This window comes from Pituophis catenifer, unplaced genomic scaffold (genome assembly GCF_029215685.1).
Source record: "Pituophis catenifer annectens isolate HBS135680 unplaced genomic scaffold, rPitCat1.0.hap2 SCAF_1, whole genome shotgun sequence".
NCBI lineage: Eukaryota > Metazoa > Chordata > Lepidosauria > Squamata > Colubridae > Pituophis > Pituophis catenifer.
Genome location: NW_027256881.1, coordinates 2097945 through 2119065, shown reverse-complemented (window position 1 = coordinate 2119065; position 21121 = coordinate 2097945). Strand labels below are relative to the sequence as shown.

Below are 21121 nucleotides of genomic sequence, written 5' to 3'. Positions count from 1 at the left end.
CGGACACGACATGTTTTAAGAGAGAGAAGGTCAACTTTCTAGTTTTAGAGATAGAGGCGGTGCTCGGCTTACGCCCACAAAATTGAGCCCAACGTTTCTGTTGCAAAGTGAAACATCTGTTAAGTGAGGTTTGCTCCATTTTACGACTTTTGCTCCATTTTACAAGTCGTTTTCCTTGTCACTTGTTAAGTGAATCACTGCGGTTGTTAAGTGAGTGTTGTGGCCCGTCAGCGGCCTGTGCAGCTCGTAGCTGATTCCGACAGCGAGGAGGCTGGTGTGGTGCTGTGCCGGCAGCCTGTGCAGCTGGCGCTCGAGTCGGACAGTGAGGAGGCTGGAGAAAATGTGTTGCCAGAGGCGGGGATTCAGCCAGGGCCTTCAGAACCTCTAGAAGCTTCCATGGGTGAAGAGGAAGAAGAGCAGGAGCCTCTCCTCGATGCACGGCCGCGCAGAGCTGCCAAAAGGCAGGAGTGGCTCCTCAGGAGGAGGTCTCCTCGAGAGTAAGGCTTGGGGCTAATTGGCCACTCCCTTAGCCTATTTAAGGAAGGAGGATGACTGAGGCAATTTGCAGGGAACAACTTCATTCACTCTCCTTTGCATCCTGATCTTAGTTCTCTTTATCAGTTTCCTGCAAATTGCTTTTGGGCTTTCTGCCAACCATGGTAAGATTACGATTATTTATTCTTTGGATTCTTGTAGCCTGTTAAGAAAGTTAATTAACAGCCTTTATTTGTAAAAGACTGATTTAATTTAGTAAACTAAGGTTTGTACAGACTTTGTGTGTGCTGCGTTCTTTGGGGTCCGTAGTTGGGGCAGAACAGTGAGTAACACTGTTGTTAAGTGAATCTGGCTTCTCCGTTGATTTTGCTTGACAGGAGGTTGCAAAAAGGGGATCATGTGACCCCCCCCCGGGAACTCTGCGACCGTCATAAATACGAACCGGTTGCCAAGTGTCTGCGTTTTGATCAAGTGACCCTGGGGGATGCTGCAGTGGTCGTTAAGTGTGAAAAACGGTCATAAGTCACTTTTTTCAGTGCTGTTGTAACTTTGAACAGACACTAAGTGAACTGTTGTAAGTCGAGGACTACCTACCTGCATATCACTTTTTTTTAAAGAAAAGAAGATTCCTGCGTAAAATAACATTTTGTGCAACCGTTTAACGGAAACGGTTTTTTTTTTTTTTAATTTGTGATTTTATTATAACACATATATGATATTCACATAACCTACAACATATACATATCTTATCATTTTTAAGCATTGTTTCTTTGTGGTCTTCATTCTATTATTTTATCTTTCTTCCCCTATGTCTTCATTTCTTCATTTCCCCCCCCCATTGTCCTTTCCCCCCCCTAAAAAAAATCTGTTTTTTAGCTTTAACAAGCTTAACTTTGTACATTTCTCTGCAATTATTATTCTTGTTATATACATTTTTATTCCACTCCATACATTTGTTATATATATTTTTTGTACTTCTAATTTTCTCCCCTAATAATTATTATTCTTTATTTCTAGCCTTAAGCCATTTATACCATTTATTCCATATTCTATAATAGTCTGTTTCTTCTTTTTCTTTAATTTCTTTTGTTAATCTGTCCATTTTGGCACATTCTAAACCACTGGTTTCTTAATCTGAATTAAATCAGATTAAATAGGTAACCTTCTTTGGAAGGACAGATCCTGAATCTGAAGCTCAAAGACTTTGGCCACCAAAGGAGAAGAGAGGACAACTTGGAGAAGACCCAGATGTGGCGAAAGAGGGAAGGCAAAAGGAGAAGCAGATGGCAGAGGATGAGATGGTTAAGATATTGTCGTCGACGCAACGAATGTGAATTTAGGCAAACTCCGGGAGACAGTGGAGGAATGGAGGGCCTGGCGTGATACGTTCCATGGGGTCGTGAAGAAGCGGACATGACTTAACGATGGAACAACAACAAAGTAGGCAACCAAGGTCAAAGGGTTTCCATTCAAATTATTATTTTGTGGTTGATGCCAAAGCAGGATGTATGGAATCATTCCAGGTTTCTTGGAGAACGGCCATTAGATTTCTGATCCCCTCCACTCTTGGAAATGAACCTTCATCATTGTTCAATGTCTCATACTTTAGAGCAGGGGTCCCCAACCTTTCGGACTTCAGGGACCACTAAATTCATAATTTTAAATCCCGCGGACCACTAATATGATCTGCCTAATGACCGGCTGGGTAGGCGTGGCTAGGTGGTCATGTGACTGGAGTGGGCGTGGCCAACTCGATGTCACTCGCATTGAGGGGTGCCTCGCCGGCCTTCACTTGCCCCTCCCCTCCCACTTACTCCTCGCCTGCCCACCCGGGCTCCTTAGGGCCCCAACGGGAAGCAGTTGTTGGAGCTAAGCAGCCACCACGAGAAAGAGTTGGCAAAACAGCTGGCACAGTTCAAAGGAGGCTCAGCAGAAGCACCTCACAGAGGACTAGGAGCATAGGCTTTCCAAGCAGAGGGAAGATCGGCGGGAGTACAAGGCCAGGTACCGGCGCCTGGAGGCTCAGCGGGCTGAGATGGTCAGCCAGTTCCAAGCCATGATGCAGTCCCACTGGAAGAAAGCCCTCCGGCTCTTTGCCATCAGTGATGCTTCCCTCCAGCCTTCACCCTGAAGCAGACCCCAAGTCGGAATTTCTGCCCCCCTCAGACCCACACAAAAAGACCCCAAAGGGGGAGACTCTCTGCAGCAACACAAACGTTCATTGCAAGTATCTGTCCCAGGGGCCGTAGTTTGAGAACTCCTGATTTAGTGCAATATAAAAAATGCAAATAATTTTTCTGCAGACCACCAAAATTTTCTCGCGGACTACCAGTGGTCCATGGATCACCAGTTGGTGACTTTTGCTTTAGCGGATCAATTCCCTCTCAAAGACCGATCACTTTTGAGATTTTTCCTTACCCAAGCAATCTTCTGTCACATGGGGCTTAAGCAGGGGTGGGATTCTACCCGTTCGGACAGGTTCTGGCGAATCGGTAGCTCCGACAATCAGCTGGGAGCAAACTGGTGCGTCCCGACGATCAGATGGGCCCGCCCGCACTATTTTCCTACCTTTATCTTCTCAGCTGACTCTCGCGGCAGAGCAGATAGCCGCGTCTCAGCTGTGTTTCTCCTCTGAAGAAAACGCGGAAGTGAAGATTTCTTCAAACTGCGCACACTTGCGCGTCAGGCGCGCCCACGATCACCGAACCGGTTGTTAAATGGGGAGGATCCCACCACTGGGCTTAAAGGGTTCTCCTTCCCTTAGCCAACTTACAACCAACACCTTACATCCAGTCGGAACGAAACAAGCCTTTGGAGGAGATCAGCTTGAAACGGGACCATCCCTTCGCCCAACGGAGCTCAACAATTCACATAAAGTTGTCCCAAATCAGCTACTTCCTTGCAGTTCAGAACTGGCTACACTTCAGAAGACATGCTGATATATATCCAATTCAGCTTAGCTAGTTCAATGTTCCTTCCATGTTCGGGTGTTATCGATACCCCCGATCAATACCATCGCCAATTAGGCATTGTCCTTTGACCACAAAGACACCATGGTTACTTTCAGCATGCCTAAACAAGAGACGGGAACGGTCTCAATTTCAAATTTCTCCAAGCAGTAATCCCATGCCTTCAAGCCACAACGGAACGAAGTCGTTTATTTTGTCCATCCACAAAATTACCTTCCATTTGATTTACGCTCGTGAACATTTTATCAACGGAAAATCCATGTGCATTAATCGTGAACACATTAAAAAAAAAAAAACGTAGGTCTGATAGACCCTTTCCTACCTGAGGTGGCATCAGTTCCTGAAGTCCCTCCCTGTAGATCAGAAGTTGGGCGCGATGACCCGGGCATGCTAACAGGCTCAGAACGGACAGGCTGGATTCTAAAAAAGACAAACCATGGTCAGTTGAAGGGTCAGCTTGTTGAAAATGGTGCCGTGGGGGCAAACAGCACAAAAAAAAAACAAAGGCACCACAACGATCTGGACCCAAATTCAGAACGCAATAACTGAGCTACAGTAAGTAATAGCAATAGCAATAGCACTTAAGACTTATATACCGCTTCACAGTGTTTTACAGCCCTAAGCGGTTTTACAGAGTCAGCCTATTGCCCTCCTCCCCCAAAACAATCTGGGTCCTCATTTGACCGACCTCGGAAGGATGGAAGGCTGAATCAACCTTCAGCCAGTCATGATCAAACTGCTGGCAGTTTACCTATCTATCTATCATCTATTTATCTACCTACCGACCTACCTTCGTATCTATCTATCTATCTATCTATCTATCTATCTATCTATCTATCTATCATCTATCTATTTATCTACCTACCTTTGTATCTATCTATCTATCTATCTATCTATCTATCTATCTATCTATCTATCTAGTATCTATCTATCTATCTATCTATCTATCTATCTATCATCTATCTACCTACCTTCGTAACTATCTATCACCTTATATCATCTATCTATCTTCTATCTATCTATCTATCTATCTATCTATCTATCTATCTATCATCTATTTATCTACCTACCGACCTACCTTCGTATCTATCTCTATCTATCTATCTATCTAACTATCTATCTATCTAACTATCTATCTATCTATCTATCTATCTATCTATCTATCTATTTATCTATTTACCTACCTTTGTATCTATCTATCTATCTATCTATCTATCTATCTATCTATCTATCTATCTATCATCTATCTATTTATCTATCTACCTACCTTTGTATCTATCTATCTATCCATCTATCTATCATCTATCTATCTATCTATCTATCTATCTTTCATCTATTTATCTACCTACCTTTGTATCTATCTATCTATCTATCTATCTATCTATCTACCATCTATCTATCTATCTATCTATCGACCTATCTATCTATCTACCTACCTACCTATCTATCTATCATTTATTTATCTACCTATCTATCATCTATTTATCTACCTACCGACCTACCTTCGTATCTATCTATCTATCTATCTAGCTACCTACCTACCTACCTTTGTATCTATCTATCTATCCATCTATCTATCATCTATCTATCTATCTATCTATCTATCTATCTATCTATCATCTATTTATCTACCTATCTTTGTATCTATCTATCTATCTATCTATCTATCTATCTATCTATCTATCTAGTATCTATCTATCTATCTATCATCTATCTACCTACCTTCGTAACTATCTATCACCTTATATCATCTATCTATCTTCTATCTATCTATCTATCTATCTATCTATCTATCTATCTATCTATCATCTATCTATCTATCTATCTATCTATCTATCTATCTATCTATCATCTATTTATCTACCTACCGACCTACCTTCGTATCTATCTATCTCTATCTATCTATCTATCTATCTATCTATCTATCTATCTATCTATCATCTATCTATTTATCTATCTACCTACCTTTGTATCTATCTATCTATCCATCTATCTATCATCTATCTATCTATCTATCTATCTATCTATCTATCTATCTTTTATCTATTTATCTACCTACCTTTGTATCTATCTATCTATCTATCATCTATCTATCTATCTATCTATCTATCTATCTATCTACCTACCTACCTACCTATCTATCTATCATCTATTTATCTACCTATCTATCATCTATTTATCTACCTACCGACCTACCTTCGTATCTATCTATCTATCTATCTATCTATCTATCTATCTAGCTAGCTAGCTACCTACCTTTGTATCTATCTATCTATCTATCTATCTATCTATCTATCTATCTATCTATCATCTATTTATCTACCTATCTTTGTATCTATCTATCTATCTATCATCTATCTATCTATCTATCTATCTATCTATCTAGTATCTATCTATCTATCTATCATCTATCTACCTACCTTCGTAACTATCTATCACCTTATATCATCTATCTATCTTCTATCTTCTATCTATCTATCTATATATCTATCTATCTATCTATCTATCTATCATCCATCTATCTATCTATCTATCTATCATCTATCTATCTATCTATCTATCTATCTATCTATCTTCTATCATCTATCTATCTATTTATCTATCTATCTATCTATCTATCTATCTATCTATCTATCTATCTACCTACCTACCTACCTACCTGGTGAGATCTGAACTGCCAAATTGCAGGCAGCCGGCAGGCAGCAGACATAGCCTGCAGTACTGCACTCTTACCACTGCGCCACTGTGGCTCATGGACTGTCCAGTAATCCTGGACTGGCAAATTTTTTACACTTTGCAAGAATGGCGAATATCTGTAGCTCGGATGTAGGATAAGGGTGAAGGTTCGTTCTACGAGCTTGTGGGTTGCTTTCCGAACGTTTCTTTACCGGGCTAGGTAACATCTTCAGGAGAGTTCAGAGGGTGTCAGTGCTCTTCTGTTTATATGGCCTTCAGGTGTGGGTGTGCCAAGTGAGGGTCTTGTGATGGCTCAGGTGTGAGTCATCAGTGAGAGCCTTGTGACGGGGAGGTTACATCAGGTCAGGGTCATTGGGAGGTGAACTGCTGGTGGGGTGGAGAGTTGCGTGGGTTGGTTGTGTGGTCGGTGCCGTCTCTGGTTGGCAGTTGATTTGGGCCTGAGGGGTCCGTAGGCTGGTTGTAGGTCAGTGTGTCTGTTGATGGGATTGCTTGTGGAGGGTCGGGCTTCGATAAACTCACAAGTGTGGTAATGTGGCCAGTTATTTTTGCATTGCTCCAATTGAACGGATGACTCACAGCTGATCCATCACAAGACCCTCCCTTGACACACCCACACCTGAAGCCCTTCTAAACGGAAGAACGCTGGCATCCCCTAAACTCCACCGACCCTCTTACCTAGCCTGGTAACGAAATGTTCGGAAACCAACCCACAAGCTCGGAGAACGAAACTTCATCATCAATTTTTCCACTCTTCAGGACCTTTTCTTTATTGTCCGGAATACCTTGATGGTTTGAGAGACTCTTCTGTTCAGACGGAAAATGCCATATCGAGGCATTTGAAAATTAGATCGCGTGACGACAGGAATACGGCAACCATTAAGTGTGAAAAATGGTCGCAAGTCACATTTTTCAGCACTGTTTTAAGTTTGAATGGTCATGAAACAAATGGTTATAAGTGTTGTGGTCCACCAGTAGACTGCGGAGCTGGCAGCGGAGTCAGACAGCGATGAGGCTGAGGAAGAACAGGGGCCAGTCCTGGAGGCTGGGGAAGGCCTGGATGTGGGCTCTGCGTCAGAGGCAGAGATGGGGCCTCTGGGAGCGATGCGCGGACTCTGGAGCCTCCAGAGGCTGACAATAGAGAGGCAGAGGAACAGGAGGAGCCTGTTCCTAGTGCACGTATGAGAAGAGCTGCCAGGAGGCAGGAGCAGCTAAAGCAAAAAGGACGACTTGGGAGTAAGGCCAGGAGATGATTGGCCCCTCCCATAAGGCTTAAAAGACCAGCAACGGCTCTTGGGCTCTTTGTCGGAAAACAACGTTGATAGATTTGTTTCTTGTCTTGCTGCATTTATTTCTTGTCGGCGTCTTCTGCTTCTGAACTTTTGCCAAGAAAAGCCTTTGGCAAGTTGCCTAATTAGACCAAGGTTGGTGATAAGGCTGAAGGATTGTGTTATGAAGAATTTGTTTTGAATTAGTTTGGACTACGCTGAGAAAGAGTTCATTCTCAGCTGTTCTAATAAAGTCTGTTTGTTTCAAACTGATTGCGTCTGATGATACCTACTTGGGCCTGGGTCACAACAGTAAGTCTATAATGCTGAGGTGATTATAGGGAACGAGTCTTTGGTAAAAAAGAAAGGAACACTCTAACCTGAGACTGTCCAAATCCAAATCATCGGTGTCGAAATCCAGGAGAGGCTGTGGGGTGTCGCTGGGCCCGTGGGACTGAAGCACGGAAGAACTGGAGGAAATCACAATGGTCTGGCCTGAAGGATGAATAGTCTTGAACTGGAACTGCGGGCCCATCCAGAGGCGGCGGTGAGGTCCAGTGTGTGTCACAATTTCCACCTGGAAGAAGAGCATCCGAACAATGCATCACCAGGTCTTGAGAGACCTTCAGAAGGTTAGAAGTGATGTCCCAAAGGTGCTTTTCTCAAGACTCAACTGGGTTTCCTGGTTTTTCTTGGAAGACGTTTCGCTTCTCATCCAAGAAGCTTCATCAGCTCTGACTGGATGTTGGGAAATGGAAGGATTTACATTCCTTGCAGACAGCTGGCCATTTGCATCCTTTTAGCGGATCGTTGAGGCCTCTTGGAGGTTTATCTGTGTCCTCAGGGTCACCTGAGTGGTGAAAATGGGCATGGAGCCTTCTACAACACAGTCCTTTCACGCCCATTTGCACTACTCAGGTGACCCTGAGGACAGAGACAAATCTCCAGGTGGCCTTAACGGCTCTCCAAAAGAATACAAATGACCAGCTGTCTGCAAGGAATATAACTCCTTCCATTCCTCACCATCCGGTCAGAGCTGAAGAAGCTTCTTGGATGAGAAGCGAAACGTCTTCAAAGACAAACCAGAAAGTCCAGTTGCCTCTTGAAAAAGCACCTTTGGGACAACCATGACCTGGATGACTGGGAATCTCCACAGACACTTAGAAGAGATGAGAACAACTTCACCTGCGGCAGGGGAAAAGGTTCCACACAACAGAAAAGGCCACCTAGATGTAGTTCCCTAGGCTTAGTAGCCCAGCTGGGGTGGAAAAAGAGGAATTGGTTCATGCAAGCGAAGGGCTGGAGTGCACGCGCATTGCACACACAGCTCAACTAGTTGGCTGGTTGTGAATAGACTGTGGTTGTGGTTGTGGTTGTGGTTGTGAATAGACTGTGGCTCAGTAGTGGGCTGCGACCCAGGGGTTGGGAACCCCTGCCCTAGAGGACGGACCCAAAACATGCCCATTCTGTTAGATCTAGTGGGATAGGCAAATGAAATTGGGAAGAGGGGGTTCCTAAAATAATATCCCATGCTAATTAGGACTCTAGAACACCACCAGCACCTTGAATTTGATCCAGAAACAAACTGGTAACCAACACAGTCTATGCAGTAGAATGGAATGGAATGGAATAGAATAGAATAGAATAGAATAGGATAGGATAGGATAGGATAGGATAGGATAGGATAGGATAGGATAGGATAGGATAGGATAGGATAGGATAGGATAGGATAGGATAGGATAGGATAGAATAGGGAGGGAAGAAGGAAGGGAAGGGAAGAGAAGAGAAGGAAGAGGGAAGGAAAGGAAAGGAAGAAAAGAGTGGAAGGAAAGAACAAGGAAGGGGAAGGGGGAAGAGAAAATAGAATAGAATAGAATAGAGTGGAGTGGAGTGGAGTGGAGTGGAATGGAATGGAATGGAATGGAATGGAATGGAATAGAATACAATAAGAATTAGAATTAGAAATAAGAATAGAATAGAATAGAATAGAATAGAATAGAATAGAATAGAATAGAATAGAATAGAATAGAAATAAGAACAGAAATAAGAATTGAATAGAATAAGAATTAGAAATAAGAATTAGAAATTAGAATTAGAAATAAGACTAGAATAAAATAGAAATAAGACTAGAATAGAAAAAAGACTAGAATAGAATAAATAAGAATTAGAAATTAGGATTAGAATTAGAAATAAGAATTAGAAATAAGAATAGAATAAAACAAAACAGAAATAAGAATAGAATAAAACAAAACAGAAATAAGAACAGAATAGAAATAAGAATAGAATAGAATAGAAATAAGAATAGAATAAAATAGAATAGAATTAGAATTAGAAATAAGAATTGTGATATAATGTTTTGTTATACTGTTCCACAACAATGAAACAAATGAAGCGATCCCTACAGATGAAAATGTCATAAAAAATATTAGAATGTGCTGAGATGGATAGATTAACACTTAAAAGAAAAGAAAAGAAAGAAACAGAATATTTTCAACATGGGATTGTTTGACCAATGCTTAACTAACAGAAACAGAGATTCAAATTTTAAAAGATCAAAAAGATAATTAAAAAAAATTGTATTGAAAATTTTGTAAGATGGATAAACTAATTGTATTACAAAAAACAACAACCCCACAACCGTTTGTGTGTGTGTGTGTGTGTGTGTGTGTATTCCAACGTGGCCTTTCGTCTTCTTGGAGGCTTTCAAGATTGGACTGCCATTTGTCAGAAATGGTGTAGGGTCTCCTGCTTGGGCAAGGGGGGGGGGGTTGGACTAGATGACCTCTAAGGTCCCCTCCAACTCTGTTATTCTGTATTTCTGTAACTGTTCTCAAGGCTGGGGGGGGAAGAGCAAGGCCGCCATTCCGCGTGCCGTCAAGGCTTCGCTCTTTCGTGAGGGCGCCACAAGCCATCTGCCTGACGCATACGAGCTCTTGCGCACTTGCCATGCCGATCAGGCCCACGACGAAAAAGCATGCTGCCGACGTGGAGACCCACGCCATCCGCTCCCGAGAGCCGAGAGGTAAACAGATGCTTCTGCAATTCCAGCAAAGACGAGGAAGGCAGATGTTCCCAGTCACCCTGCCCCCATCCCCGCTCTGAAACGCACGGGACCGACATATTGTGGTCTCCTCCCCGATGACAGCACGCATTACCCACTTCCCTAATTGAGAAGCGGGGGCGAAGGGCTCTGTCCCCTTTGTCACAATGGGAGTACCGGCGGTAACACTTCCATCTGGAAGAACAGACAAAACGCTGCGGGCTTTCGGCTGAAAAGTGACTGGCGCATGGCGAGCTCTTTTTCTGTGCGAGTGTGGAGGTGATGCCGAGGCTTAACAAAACGTTCCTGAATGTTCTTCCCGAGCGGATGGGATTCCATTTTTTTTTGGGGGGGGGGAAGAAACAAGATTCCAGAGGAATCCAGTAGGTTCCGCATCAAGGAACACTGGGCACATTCAAACAATCTAACTCTAACTAACTCTAACCTGGACGTATGTCTATGGAGAGTCTCCATTAGTAACAGTAACAGAGTTAGAAGGGACCTTGGAGGTCATCTAGTCCAACCCCCTGCTCACGAAGGAGAGCTATACTAAGGATTCGAACCGCCGAACTGCCGACCTTTCTGATCGACAAGCTTGTTGTCTTAGTCACTGAGCAGGTGGTGGTTGTACCAAAGGTGCTTTTTACAAAAGGCAGCGGGATTATCTTGGGTTTTTAAAAATTTTTTTCCTCAGAAACATTTCGTTTCTCATCCAAGAAGCTTCTTCAGTGCTTCTTCCAAAGAATTTCTCACCTTTTCTCCTTTCCAGGGACTGACAGACCCTTTTTTATTGTTATTTTATTTATATTTATTCTAGAATAGAACAGAGTTGGAAGGGACCTTGAAGGTCTTCTAGTCCAGCCCCCTGCTCAAGCAGGAGAACCTGTACAATTTCGGTCAAGTGACTGTCCAGTCTCTTGGTAAAAACCTCCAGTGTTGGAGCATTCACAATTTCTGGTGGCAAGCTGTTCCACTGGTTAATTGTTATCACTGTTAGGAAGTTTCTCCTTAATTCCAGGTTGCTTCTCTCCTTGATTAGTTTCCATCTGTTGTTTCTTGTCCTGCCCTCAGGTGCTTTGGAGAATAATTTGATCCCTTCTTTGTGGCAGCTCCTCAAATACTGAGATTATATTTTATTATGTTATTTGACTTTATTGTTTTATTTATTTTATTGTATTATAAGGTAAATAAGATGTAGGGGACTGGAGGTTAAAACATATGAAGAACGGTTGTAGGAATTGGGTATGTCTAGTTTAATAAAAGAAGGACTAGGGGAGACATGATAGCAGTCTTCCATTATCTCAGGGGCTGCCCCAAAGAAGAGGCAGTCAAGCTATTCTCCAAAGCACCTCAGGGCAGGACAAGAAGCAACGGGTGGAAACTAATCAAGGAGAGAAGCAATTTAGAACTAAGGAGGAATTTCCTGACAGTGAGAACAATTAATCAGTGGAACAACTTGCCACCAGAAGTTGTGAATGCTCCAACACTGGAAGTTTTTAAGAAGAGATAGGACAGCCATTTTTTCTATAATGGCATAGGGCAGTGATGGCTAATCTTTTCTGGGCCGGGTGCCCAAAGCGAATCCCCATAATGCAATGTACGAGCGTCCCTGCACATCCGCCCCACACACGCTCTTTGCGCATGCGCCCCGCATGCACCCCGTGCATGCAGGGCAGAGACCCGACAATCAGCTGGTTGGTGGGAAACGCGCGCATACGCGTGGCGGAGCTGAACTGGGGAGACAGCTCGCGTGTGCACAGAGAGGGCGCTGCATGCCACCTGTGGCACGCGTGCCATAGGTTCGCCATCACGGGCATAGGATTTCCTACTTGAGCAGAGGGTTGGGCTAGAAGACTTCCAAGGTCCCATCCAACTCTGTTTATTCTGTTCTATTGCTTTACTTCTGCTTTGCTTACACTCTTTTCATTTCTTCCTTTTTAATTGTTGTAAGCCGCCTGGAGTAGCCCCAGGCGAGATAGGCGGCCAATAAACATATCAGAACAAATCCATAGTTCTTTTTCTAATGGCTCTTGCAATCCATCACTCTGACAATCCAGCAAACCGTTACCTGGGATAGCCACTCCTCGTCTTCTTGTCCGCTGTGATCGGAAGCTAAGCTGTCGTAGGATTCATGGCGGGTGATCGGTCCTGGGCTTCCCAGCGGAACTACTGTGGGGGGCAAAACAGAGACGAGGGAAGAAAGAAATCAGACACAATTAAGAGAATGTAAAAAAAAGAAAAAAAGGACACACAGAGAGTCCTCGATTTACGACCGTAATTCAGCCCCAAAATTTATGTTGCTAAGTGAAACATTTGATAAACGAGCTCTGCCCCATTGGATGAACTTTCTTGGCTGCAGTTGTTAAATTAGCCTGGATAGCTCAACAGACAGAGCACTGTAATTTAACACCAGCTGTCTGCAATTACTGCGAGTTCAATTCTCGCCAGGCTCAAGGTTGACTCAGCCTTCCATCCTTTCTAAGGTAGGTAAATTGAGGACCCAGTTTGTGGGGGCAATAAACTGACTTTGTATAAATATACAAAAGAATGAAGGCTATTGCTTAACGCATTGTAAGCCGCCCTGAGTCTCCGGAGAAGGGCAGCATATAAATAAATAGAAAAAAAAAATTAGGAACACGGTTGTTAAGTGAATCTGATTTCCCCATTGGCTTTGCCTGCCAGAAAGTCGCAAAAGATGATCCCATAACCCATAGGAACTCTGCAACAGTCATAAGTATGTGCCAGTTGCCAAGCACCTAAATTTTGATCACATGATCCTTACGACCAGATGCCGCAACTGGTCGTCAGTGTGAAAAACAGCCGTGAGTCATTTTTTTCAGTACCATTGTAACTTTCAACAGTCAGGACTTATATTCCTTGCGGAGGAAAAACTGCGGACTACAGGAACCATTAGCACCACTCAGGTGACCCTGAGGACAGATAAGCCTCCGAGTGGCCTCAACGACCCTCTAAAACAGTGTTTCTCAACCTTGGTAGCTTGAAGATGGGTGGACTTCAACTCCCAGAATCCCCCAGCCAGCGCTGCTGGCTGGGGGATTCTGGGAGTTGAAGTCCACCCATCTTCAAGCTACCAAGGTTGAGAAACACTGCTCTAAAAGGCTGCAAATGACCAGCTGTCTGCAAGGAATATCAATCCTTCCATTCCCCACCATCCGATCAGAGCTGAAGAAGCTTCTTGGATGAGAAGGGAAACGTCTTCAAAAGAAAAAACAAAGTCCAGTTGCCTCCTGAAAAAAAGCACCTCTGGAACTCCAGCAATGGAGCACCCACAACTTCTGGTGGCAAGCTGTTCCACTGATTAATTGTCCTGACTGTCAGGAAATTTCTCCTTAGTTCTAAGGTTGGATCTCTCCTAGATTAGTTTCCATCCATTGCTTCTTGTCCTGCCCTCTGCTGCTTTGGAGAATAGCTTGACTCCCTCTTCTTTGGGGCAGCCCCTCAAATATTAGAAGACTGCTATCATGTCAACCCTAGTCCTTCTCTTCTTTAGACTAGATGTACCCAATTCCAGCAACCTCCAGTGATGGAGAACCCATCACTTCTGGTGGCAATCGCTGAGTTAATCGTCCTCACTGTTAGGAAGTTTCTCCTTAATTCCAGGTTGCTTCTCTCCTTGATTAGTTTCCATCCGTTGCTTCTTGTCTTGCCTTCTGCTGCTTTGGAAAACGGTTTTCCAAAACGATTACAAGGTCGCTGCACTCTTGGCCAAGTCCTGTCACTTAGCATCGGCTGCAGCCTTCCCTCTTGTTTGAAACGCCTCCACTTCACGAGACGCAAAAGCGCCGGTTGAAGGACTTGCACAAAACTACTCCTCAGAAGCCATTAGGCCCGGGAACCGCTAAGCCTCAAGTCACCTTGATGCTAATGCAACCCAATTTTGAAGCTGCCTCGACAATGAAGTTGGCCGAGATCCCTTTGGCAGGTGGGAGCAGAAGACTCACATCCCGGCAGCAGCTGGCTTCTCGAACAAACGTACTGCAGCACTGACGGGCATTTTAGATATATAAGAAAATAAAAATATGGTGGCTGGGGGAAGAAAAAAAAAAAAGTAGAATAGTGTGAAAAACTTCTTAAACCAGATACCCAGAAGGATCAAGAGGTTGGTTTGCCACTGGGAAGACCTGAAATTAAAGGTGGGATAATATTACGGGACAGTGGGGGGGTTTCAAATTTTTTTACTACCGGTTCTGTGGGCGTGGCTTGGTGGGCGTGGCATTGCTTGGTGGGCGTGGCAGGGGAAGGATACTGTAAAATACCCATTCCCTCCCCACTCCAGTGGAAGGTTACTGCAAAATTCCCATTTCCTCCCGATCAGCTGGGACTTGGGAGGCAGAGAATAGATGGGGGCGGGGCCAGTCAGCATTTTTACTACCGGTTCTCTGAACTACTCAAAATGTCTGCTACCGGTTCTCCAGAACTGGTCAGAACCTGCTGAAACCCACCTCTGCTACGGGATATCAGATTTGGCCAGACGGAAGTAGGATCGAAGTGAGTGAATAGCAATAGCACTTAGACTTATATACCGCTTTATAGTGCTTTGGAGTCCTTTCTAAGCGGCTTACAGAGTCAGAAGATCATCCCAAGCAATCTGGGTCCTCGTTTTACAGACCTCGGAAGGCTGGAAGGTTGAGATAACCTTGAGCCGGTCAGGATCAAACTGCTGGCAGTGGGCAGATTTTGCCAGCAACAGTACTTATATACTGATTTACAGTGCTTTTTACAGCCCTCTCTAAGCAGTTTACCGAGTCAGCTTCTTGACCCCAACAATCCGGGTCCTCATTTTACCGACCTCAGAAGGATGGAAGGCTGAGTCGACCTTGAGCCGGTCAGGATCAAACTGCTGGCAGTGGGCAGTGAATTAGCCCGCAATACTGCATTCTAACCACTGTGCCACCGGGGTTCAGTGATTGATAGCGACTGAATGATAGGGCTATGGAAAAAGGTAGAATGTTTAGCATTTTCTCTGACTGACTTCTCCATCAATTATTAAAAGTAAGACCGGGCAAGTTTACAGTACAAATGGACCTCGATTTAAAACCATTTGTTCAATGTCTGTTTGAAGTTACAAGGGCATTGAAAAAAGGGACTTATAAACAGTACTTAGGAGTAGGAGATGAGCCCAAGGGAGGGGTCAAACACGTCATAAGTCACGAGTCCCTGCGAACCTGCAAGAGATCTAAGCCCAGCTCATTTTGAATGCAGTTCTTATCTCCCGCTTGTTTCCCTTGACTGTTAGTTGGTCAGATTCTTGTAGAGACCTTAAGCTTGCAATACATCTTTATTCTCATTTGAACTGCCTGAGTCTCCTGATTTCGTTGGCGCTTGACAGTCCTCACTTTATGACCATCAAAGCAACTAGCATATATCTACGACAATTGTAGCGTTCCGGGGTTATGAACGCTAAGGTTGTTTGTGAGCTTGCAGATATTTTTTAGAACAGGAAAGAAAGTTGGATTTCTCAGAGCAAGGCAAGATGGCATCATTATTTTATTTTTATTTATTTGTATCCTGCCAGATTAATTACAAAAAATTCAAGGCTGCGAACATATCCTCCCGTTTATTTTTGCCACAACAACTCTGTGAAGTGAAGTGGGCTCAGAATGGCTGGCCTAGTTCACCCATCAAGCTTTCATGCCCAACATGGGACTAGAACTCTCAGTCTCCTGGTGATTGGCTCAAAGTCACCCAGCTGGTTTTTCATGCCTAAAGCAGAACTAGAATTCACCATCTCCTGTTGATTGGCCCAAAGTCACCCAATCAATTTTCATGCCTAAGGCGGGACTAGAATTCACCGTCTCCTGTTGATTGGCCCAAAGTCACCCAACCAGCTTTCATGCCTACGGCGGGACTAGAATTCACCGTCTCCTGTTGATTGGTTCAAAGTCACCCAACCAGCTTTCATGCCTAAGGCGGGACTAGAATTCACCGTCTCCTGTTGATTGGCCCAAAGTCACCCAACCAGCTTTCAATGCAGCAATTAAGCAAAAAGATAAAGAGACACAAGAATCCCCCTCTTCTGAAAAACGGCTTATTACTCTAGATGCTCAATTATTCATTTTCTCCCCAAGCTTTTCTACCAGCAGCAATGTACCAGGATCCGGTTTCTTTTCCCTTTCATTACATTCCATGCTGGAGGACAGTCCCAGATAACGACAAAACGCGGACATTTCTGTGTGCCGCAAAGGAGTCTGCAGCACGACAAATGCTCAGCAACCGCAGGTGCGTCGCTTCCATCCCGAAACTAATTGGAACGTTGTGCGATGAACGGGGCCAGTGTGAAATCTCCAGAAACCTAGGACTGCTGCTTGGAGGGTGGCTGGAGAAAATGGCACACACGGTAAAGCGAATTCATGTTTCAGAGCCACAAACTCAGGGATCTTAACAGAACGAACAGAGTTGGAAGGGACCTTGGAGGTCTTCTAATCCAACCCTCTGCTCAAGCTGTACAGCATTTCAGGCAAACGGTTGTCCAATTTCTTCAAAGCCTCCGGTGACTTCTGGAGATAAGCCATTCACTAATTAATTGCTTTCACCGTCAGCTAATTTCTCCTTAGTTCTAGGTTGCTTCTCTCCTTGATTAGTTTCCACCCGTTGCTTCTTGTTCTACTCTCGGGTGCTTTGGAGAATAGCTTGACTCCCTCTTCTTTGGGGCAACCCCTGAGATATCGGAAGACTGCTATCATGTCTCCCCTGGTCCTTCTTTTCATCAAACTAGGCATACCCAGTTCCTGCAACCGTTCTTCATAGGTTTTAGCCTCCAGTCCCTTCATCATCTTTGTTGCTCTTCTCTGCACTCTTTCCAGAGTCTCAACATCTTTTTTTACGTCGTGGCGACCAGAACTGAATGCAGGATTCCAAGTGTGGTCTTGCCAAAGCATTATAAAGTGGTACTAACACTTCACGTGACCTTGATTCTATCCCTCTGTTTATTGCATTGGCTTTTTTGGCTGCTGTCACACACTGTTGGCTCATTTTTAACCGATTGTCCACTAACCACTATAACTCAACAAGAGAAGCCTAGGATGGCAAGCGCTTTGGATTCATTCATTCATTCATTCATTCATTCATTCATTCATTCGCTCGTTTGTTCATTCATTCGTTCATTCATTTGTTCATTTGTTCAGGAATTTAGATGGCCGATAAATTATTTCCCACAGCAAAGGGGGAAAAAAAAAAGAGATGGTCAAATTCATTACAGATAGTCCTCAACTTCTTTCAGTGACCGTTCAAAGTTACAACGGCACTGAAAAAAGTGACTTGTGGCCATTTTTCACACTTACGACCACTGTAGCTTCCCTATGGTAAATGAGATCAAAAGTTAGATGCTTGGCGACTGACTCATATCGCAGTGTCCCCCAGGGATGACGTGATCCCCTTTTTGTGACCTTCTGATCAGCAAAGTGAGTGGGGAAGACTGATTCACTTAACAACCATGTTACTGACTTAAGCAACTGCAGTGATTTTCTTAACAATTGTGGCAAGAAAGAGCCTTGATAGTACAGTGGTTTAGTGCACCCTGTTATTAAGACCAGCTGCCTGCAATTTCTGCTGGTTCGAATCTCTCCAAGGCTCAAGGTTGACTCAGCCTTCCATCCTTTCTAAGGTAGGTGAAATGAGGACCCAGTTGTGGGGGCAATAAGCTGACTTTGTATAAAAAATATACAAAAGGATGAAGGCTAGTGCTTAACGCATTGTAAGCCACCCTGAGTCTCCGGAGAAGGGCGGCATATAAATCAAATTTAAAAAAAAAAAAAAGGTCATAAGATAGGGCAAGGCCCACCTAACATTTGTCTCACTTAGCAACATAAATTTTGGGCTCAATTGTGGTCGTAGGGCCTTGGTGGCGCAGCAGACTAAAGTGCTGTTAAGTAGCACCAGCTGCCTGCAATTACTGCAAGTTCAAATTTCACCAGGCTCAAGGTTGACTCAGCCTTCCATCCTTCCGAGGTAGGTAAAATGAGGACCTGGTTTGGGGGGGCAATAAGCTGACTTTGTATAAAAAAGAAGACCGCTTAGGGGGGCCCGAAAGCCCTACTAAGCAGGTACATACAAAAGTATGAAGGCTATTGCTTAATGCATTGTAAGCCACCCTGAGTCTCCGGAGAAAGGGCAGCATATAAATCAAACCAATAAATAAATAAATAAATAAATGTCAAGGACCACCTGTACAGCTATGGTAGGTGGTCTCCAAAAGGTTTTGCTTTTAGGAGATTTTATGCAGAATATTCATTCCTGGCCTCCTTCCTTGATATTACAGTCGACGCGTGACGAGTGAAGAGGTTCTATTAGCAACTCACAATCCATGGTTGGTGAGACTCATGGTATCCAGGTTTGCATAAGTTTTCCAAGATTGATAATTTGAGAAACGAGCTTAATTTCTGACAGAAGAGAATGTTTCTAGCTCAAGGCTGAACTGTGGGGTCCTTGGTCCTCTCTGAGCTTGATTGTTTTCTTGCAGACGTTTCATTACCAAACTAGGTAATACCATCAGTGCATGTTAAGAGTTTCAATCAAGCAGGAATCAAAGTTCTACTGACTCAGACAAGCAATCGAATAGTAAACTAGAGCCTGATCAAGAAACCAACAAGAACACTCCCACCAACACCGACAGGGCAAGCCATTTGTATATAAACAGAAAACAAACCCCACTCCCTTCTAGACTGATCGTGTTACCTAGCTGGGTCATGAAACGTCTACAGGAGAAAAACCAAGGTCAGGGAGCAACAAGAACCTCAAAGCTTAATTTTAAAAAGCACAGAGCTTCCCTCCCATTTTTTTATGAAAAAAATGGCTCGTCACATCACACATCTAAGCCGTGTCGATTTTCCGTCCTCCGACAACGATTCCAACACCAAATACAATGTTCTTTTGTGCACCATCATAAATCTGCTGGCGAGGCCGGCTGTGAAATCGACTTGATGGGACCATCTTTAAAGAGTTACCGAAGAGGTAACTCTTTCTATAATGCACTGCTTTCAATAGTATGTTTGACATTATTGTCAGGGAAAATTATGTTAACCATGGATTACTGTTACAATCAAAGTATGTAGTGAGAAGTCAAGAGGCTTTAGTAGTAAATTTTCAAAGCCGAGCGCCGGGATTTAGCTGTTTGACTCCCATTAGCGTCAGGAGGACTCGGCCCGCTAAATCCTCACATGTGGCTTTGAAAACTGACCTCCGTACGCGGATGGAGTCCCACTCTTCCAACTACCGCCCGTCTTTTAAGAAGTTCCAGATGACCAAGCCAGGCCAGCAAAAAAGAACCATTTCAGCACATTATGGCTCTTTGGAGGCATCTGAAAGTTATTTTAATTCTTCTCCGCTCAGAACTATTTCCAGTATTTGAGCATTTTTGAACGGTGCACGGGGACAGGGGATTTTATGGCAGAGATGCAGCGAAGGAGAGTCACGCGGAAAGCCAGAACGACGCACATCAAGGTAGCAGTCAAGTTCTCCCATCTGCATAAACATCCCGAAACTGATTTGCTACTTTTGAGGTTAGGTTGTTCCCATGTAGGAATCTGCTGTATCCTGAAGCTTTTCAAAGATATAACAGAATAACAGAGTTGAAAGAGATCTTGGAGATCATCAAGTCCAACCCCCTGCTCAAGCAGGAGACAATGTACCATTTCAGACAAGTGGTTGTCCAGTCTCTTCTTAAAAGACTCCAGTGTTGGAGCATTCACAACTTCTGGAGGCAAGTAGTTCCACTGATTAATTGTTCTAACTGTCAGGAAATTTCTCCTTAGTTCTAGGTTGCTTCTCTCCTTGGTTAGTTTCCATCCATTGCTTCTTGTCCTGCCTTCAGGGGCTTTGGAGAATAGCTTGACCTATTCTTAACAAAATAACAGATTTGGAAGGGAACTTGGAGGTCTTCTAGTTGAACCCTCTGCTCAAGTAGGAGACCCTATATCATTTTAGACAAATGGTTGTCCAATCTCTTCTTAAAAACTTCCAGTATTAGAGAATTTACAACTTCTGGAGGCAAGTTGTTCCACTGGTTAATTGTTCCCACTGTCAGGAAATTTCTCCTTAGTTCTAGGTTGCTTCTCTCCTTGATGAGTTTCCACCAATTGCTTCTTGTCCTGCCTTCTGGTGCTTTGGAAAAAAGCTTGACTCCCTCTTCTTTGGGGCAGCCCCTGAGATATTGGAAGGCTGCTATCATGTCTCCCCTGGTCCTTCTTTTCATTAGACTAGACATACCCTATTGCTTAACGCATTGTAAGCCGCCCTGAGTCTCCGGAGAAGGGCGGCATATAAATCAATTTTTTTTTAAAAAAAGGTGCTTTTTCAAGAGGCAACTGGACTTTATAATTTTTCTTTGAAGACATTTCTCTACTCATCCAAAGTAGCTTCTTCAGGTGCTTTCAGGTGCTTTGGAGAATAGCTTGACTCCCTCTTCTTTGTGGCAGCCCCTTAAATATTGGAAAACTGCTTTCATTTCTCCCCTAGTCCTTCTCTTCATTAAACTAGACATACCCAGTTCCTGCAACCGTTCTTCCTATGTTTTAGCCTCCAGTCCCCTCATCCTCTTGGTTGCTCTTCTCTGCACTCTTTCTAGAGCCTCCATATCTTTTTTTGGTGTGTATTTTTAAAGAAGAGATTGGACAGCTATTTGTCTGAAATGGTATAGG

General features: G+C 43.7%; 1 protein-coding gene across 1 annotated transcript in view; it reads right to left on the bottom strand.

Moving 5' to 3' along the window:
* Positions 1-21121, bottom strand: part of BCAS3 (BCAS3 microtubule associated cell migration factor) — a 464753-nt gene that overhangs the window by 62222 nt on the left and 381410 nt on the right. The window contains exons 20-22 of the mRNA XM_070931996.1: positions 12535-12635; positions 7807-8003; positions 3787-3884 (exon numbers count right to left, since the gene is read on the bottom strand). Of these exons, the coding sequence (XP_070788097.1) occupies positions 3787-3884; positions 7807-8003; positions 12535-12635 (396 nt within the window). The remainder of the gene's footprint in view (positions 1-3786; positions 3885-7806; positions 8004-12534; positions 12636-21121) is intronic.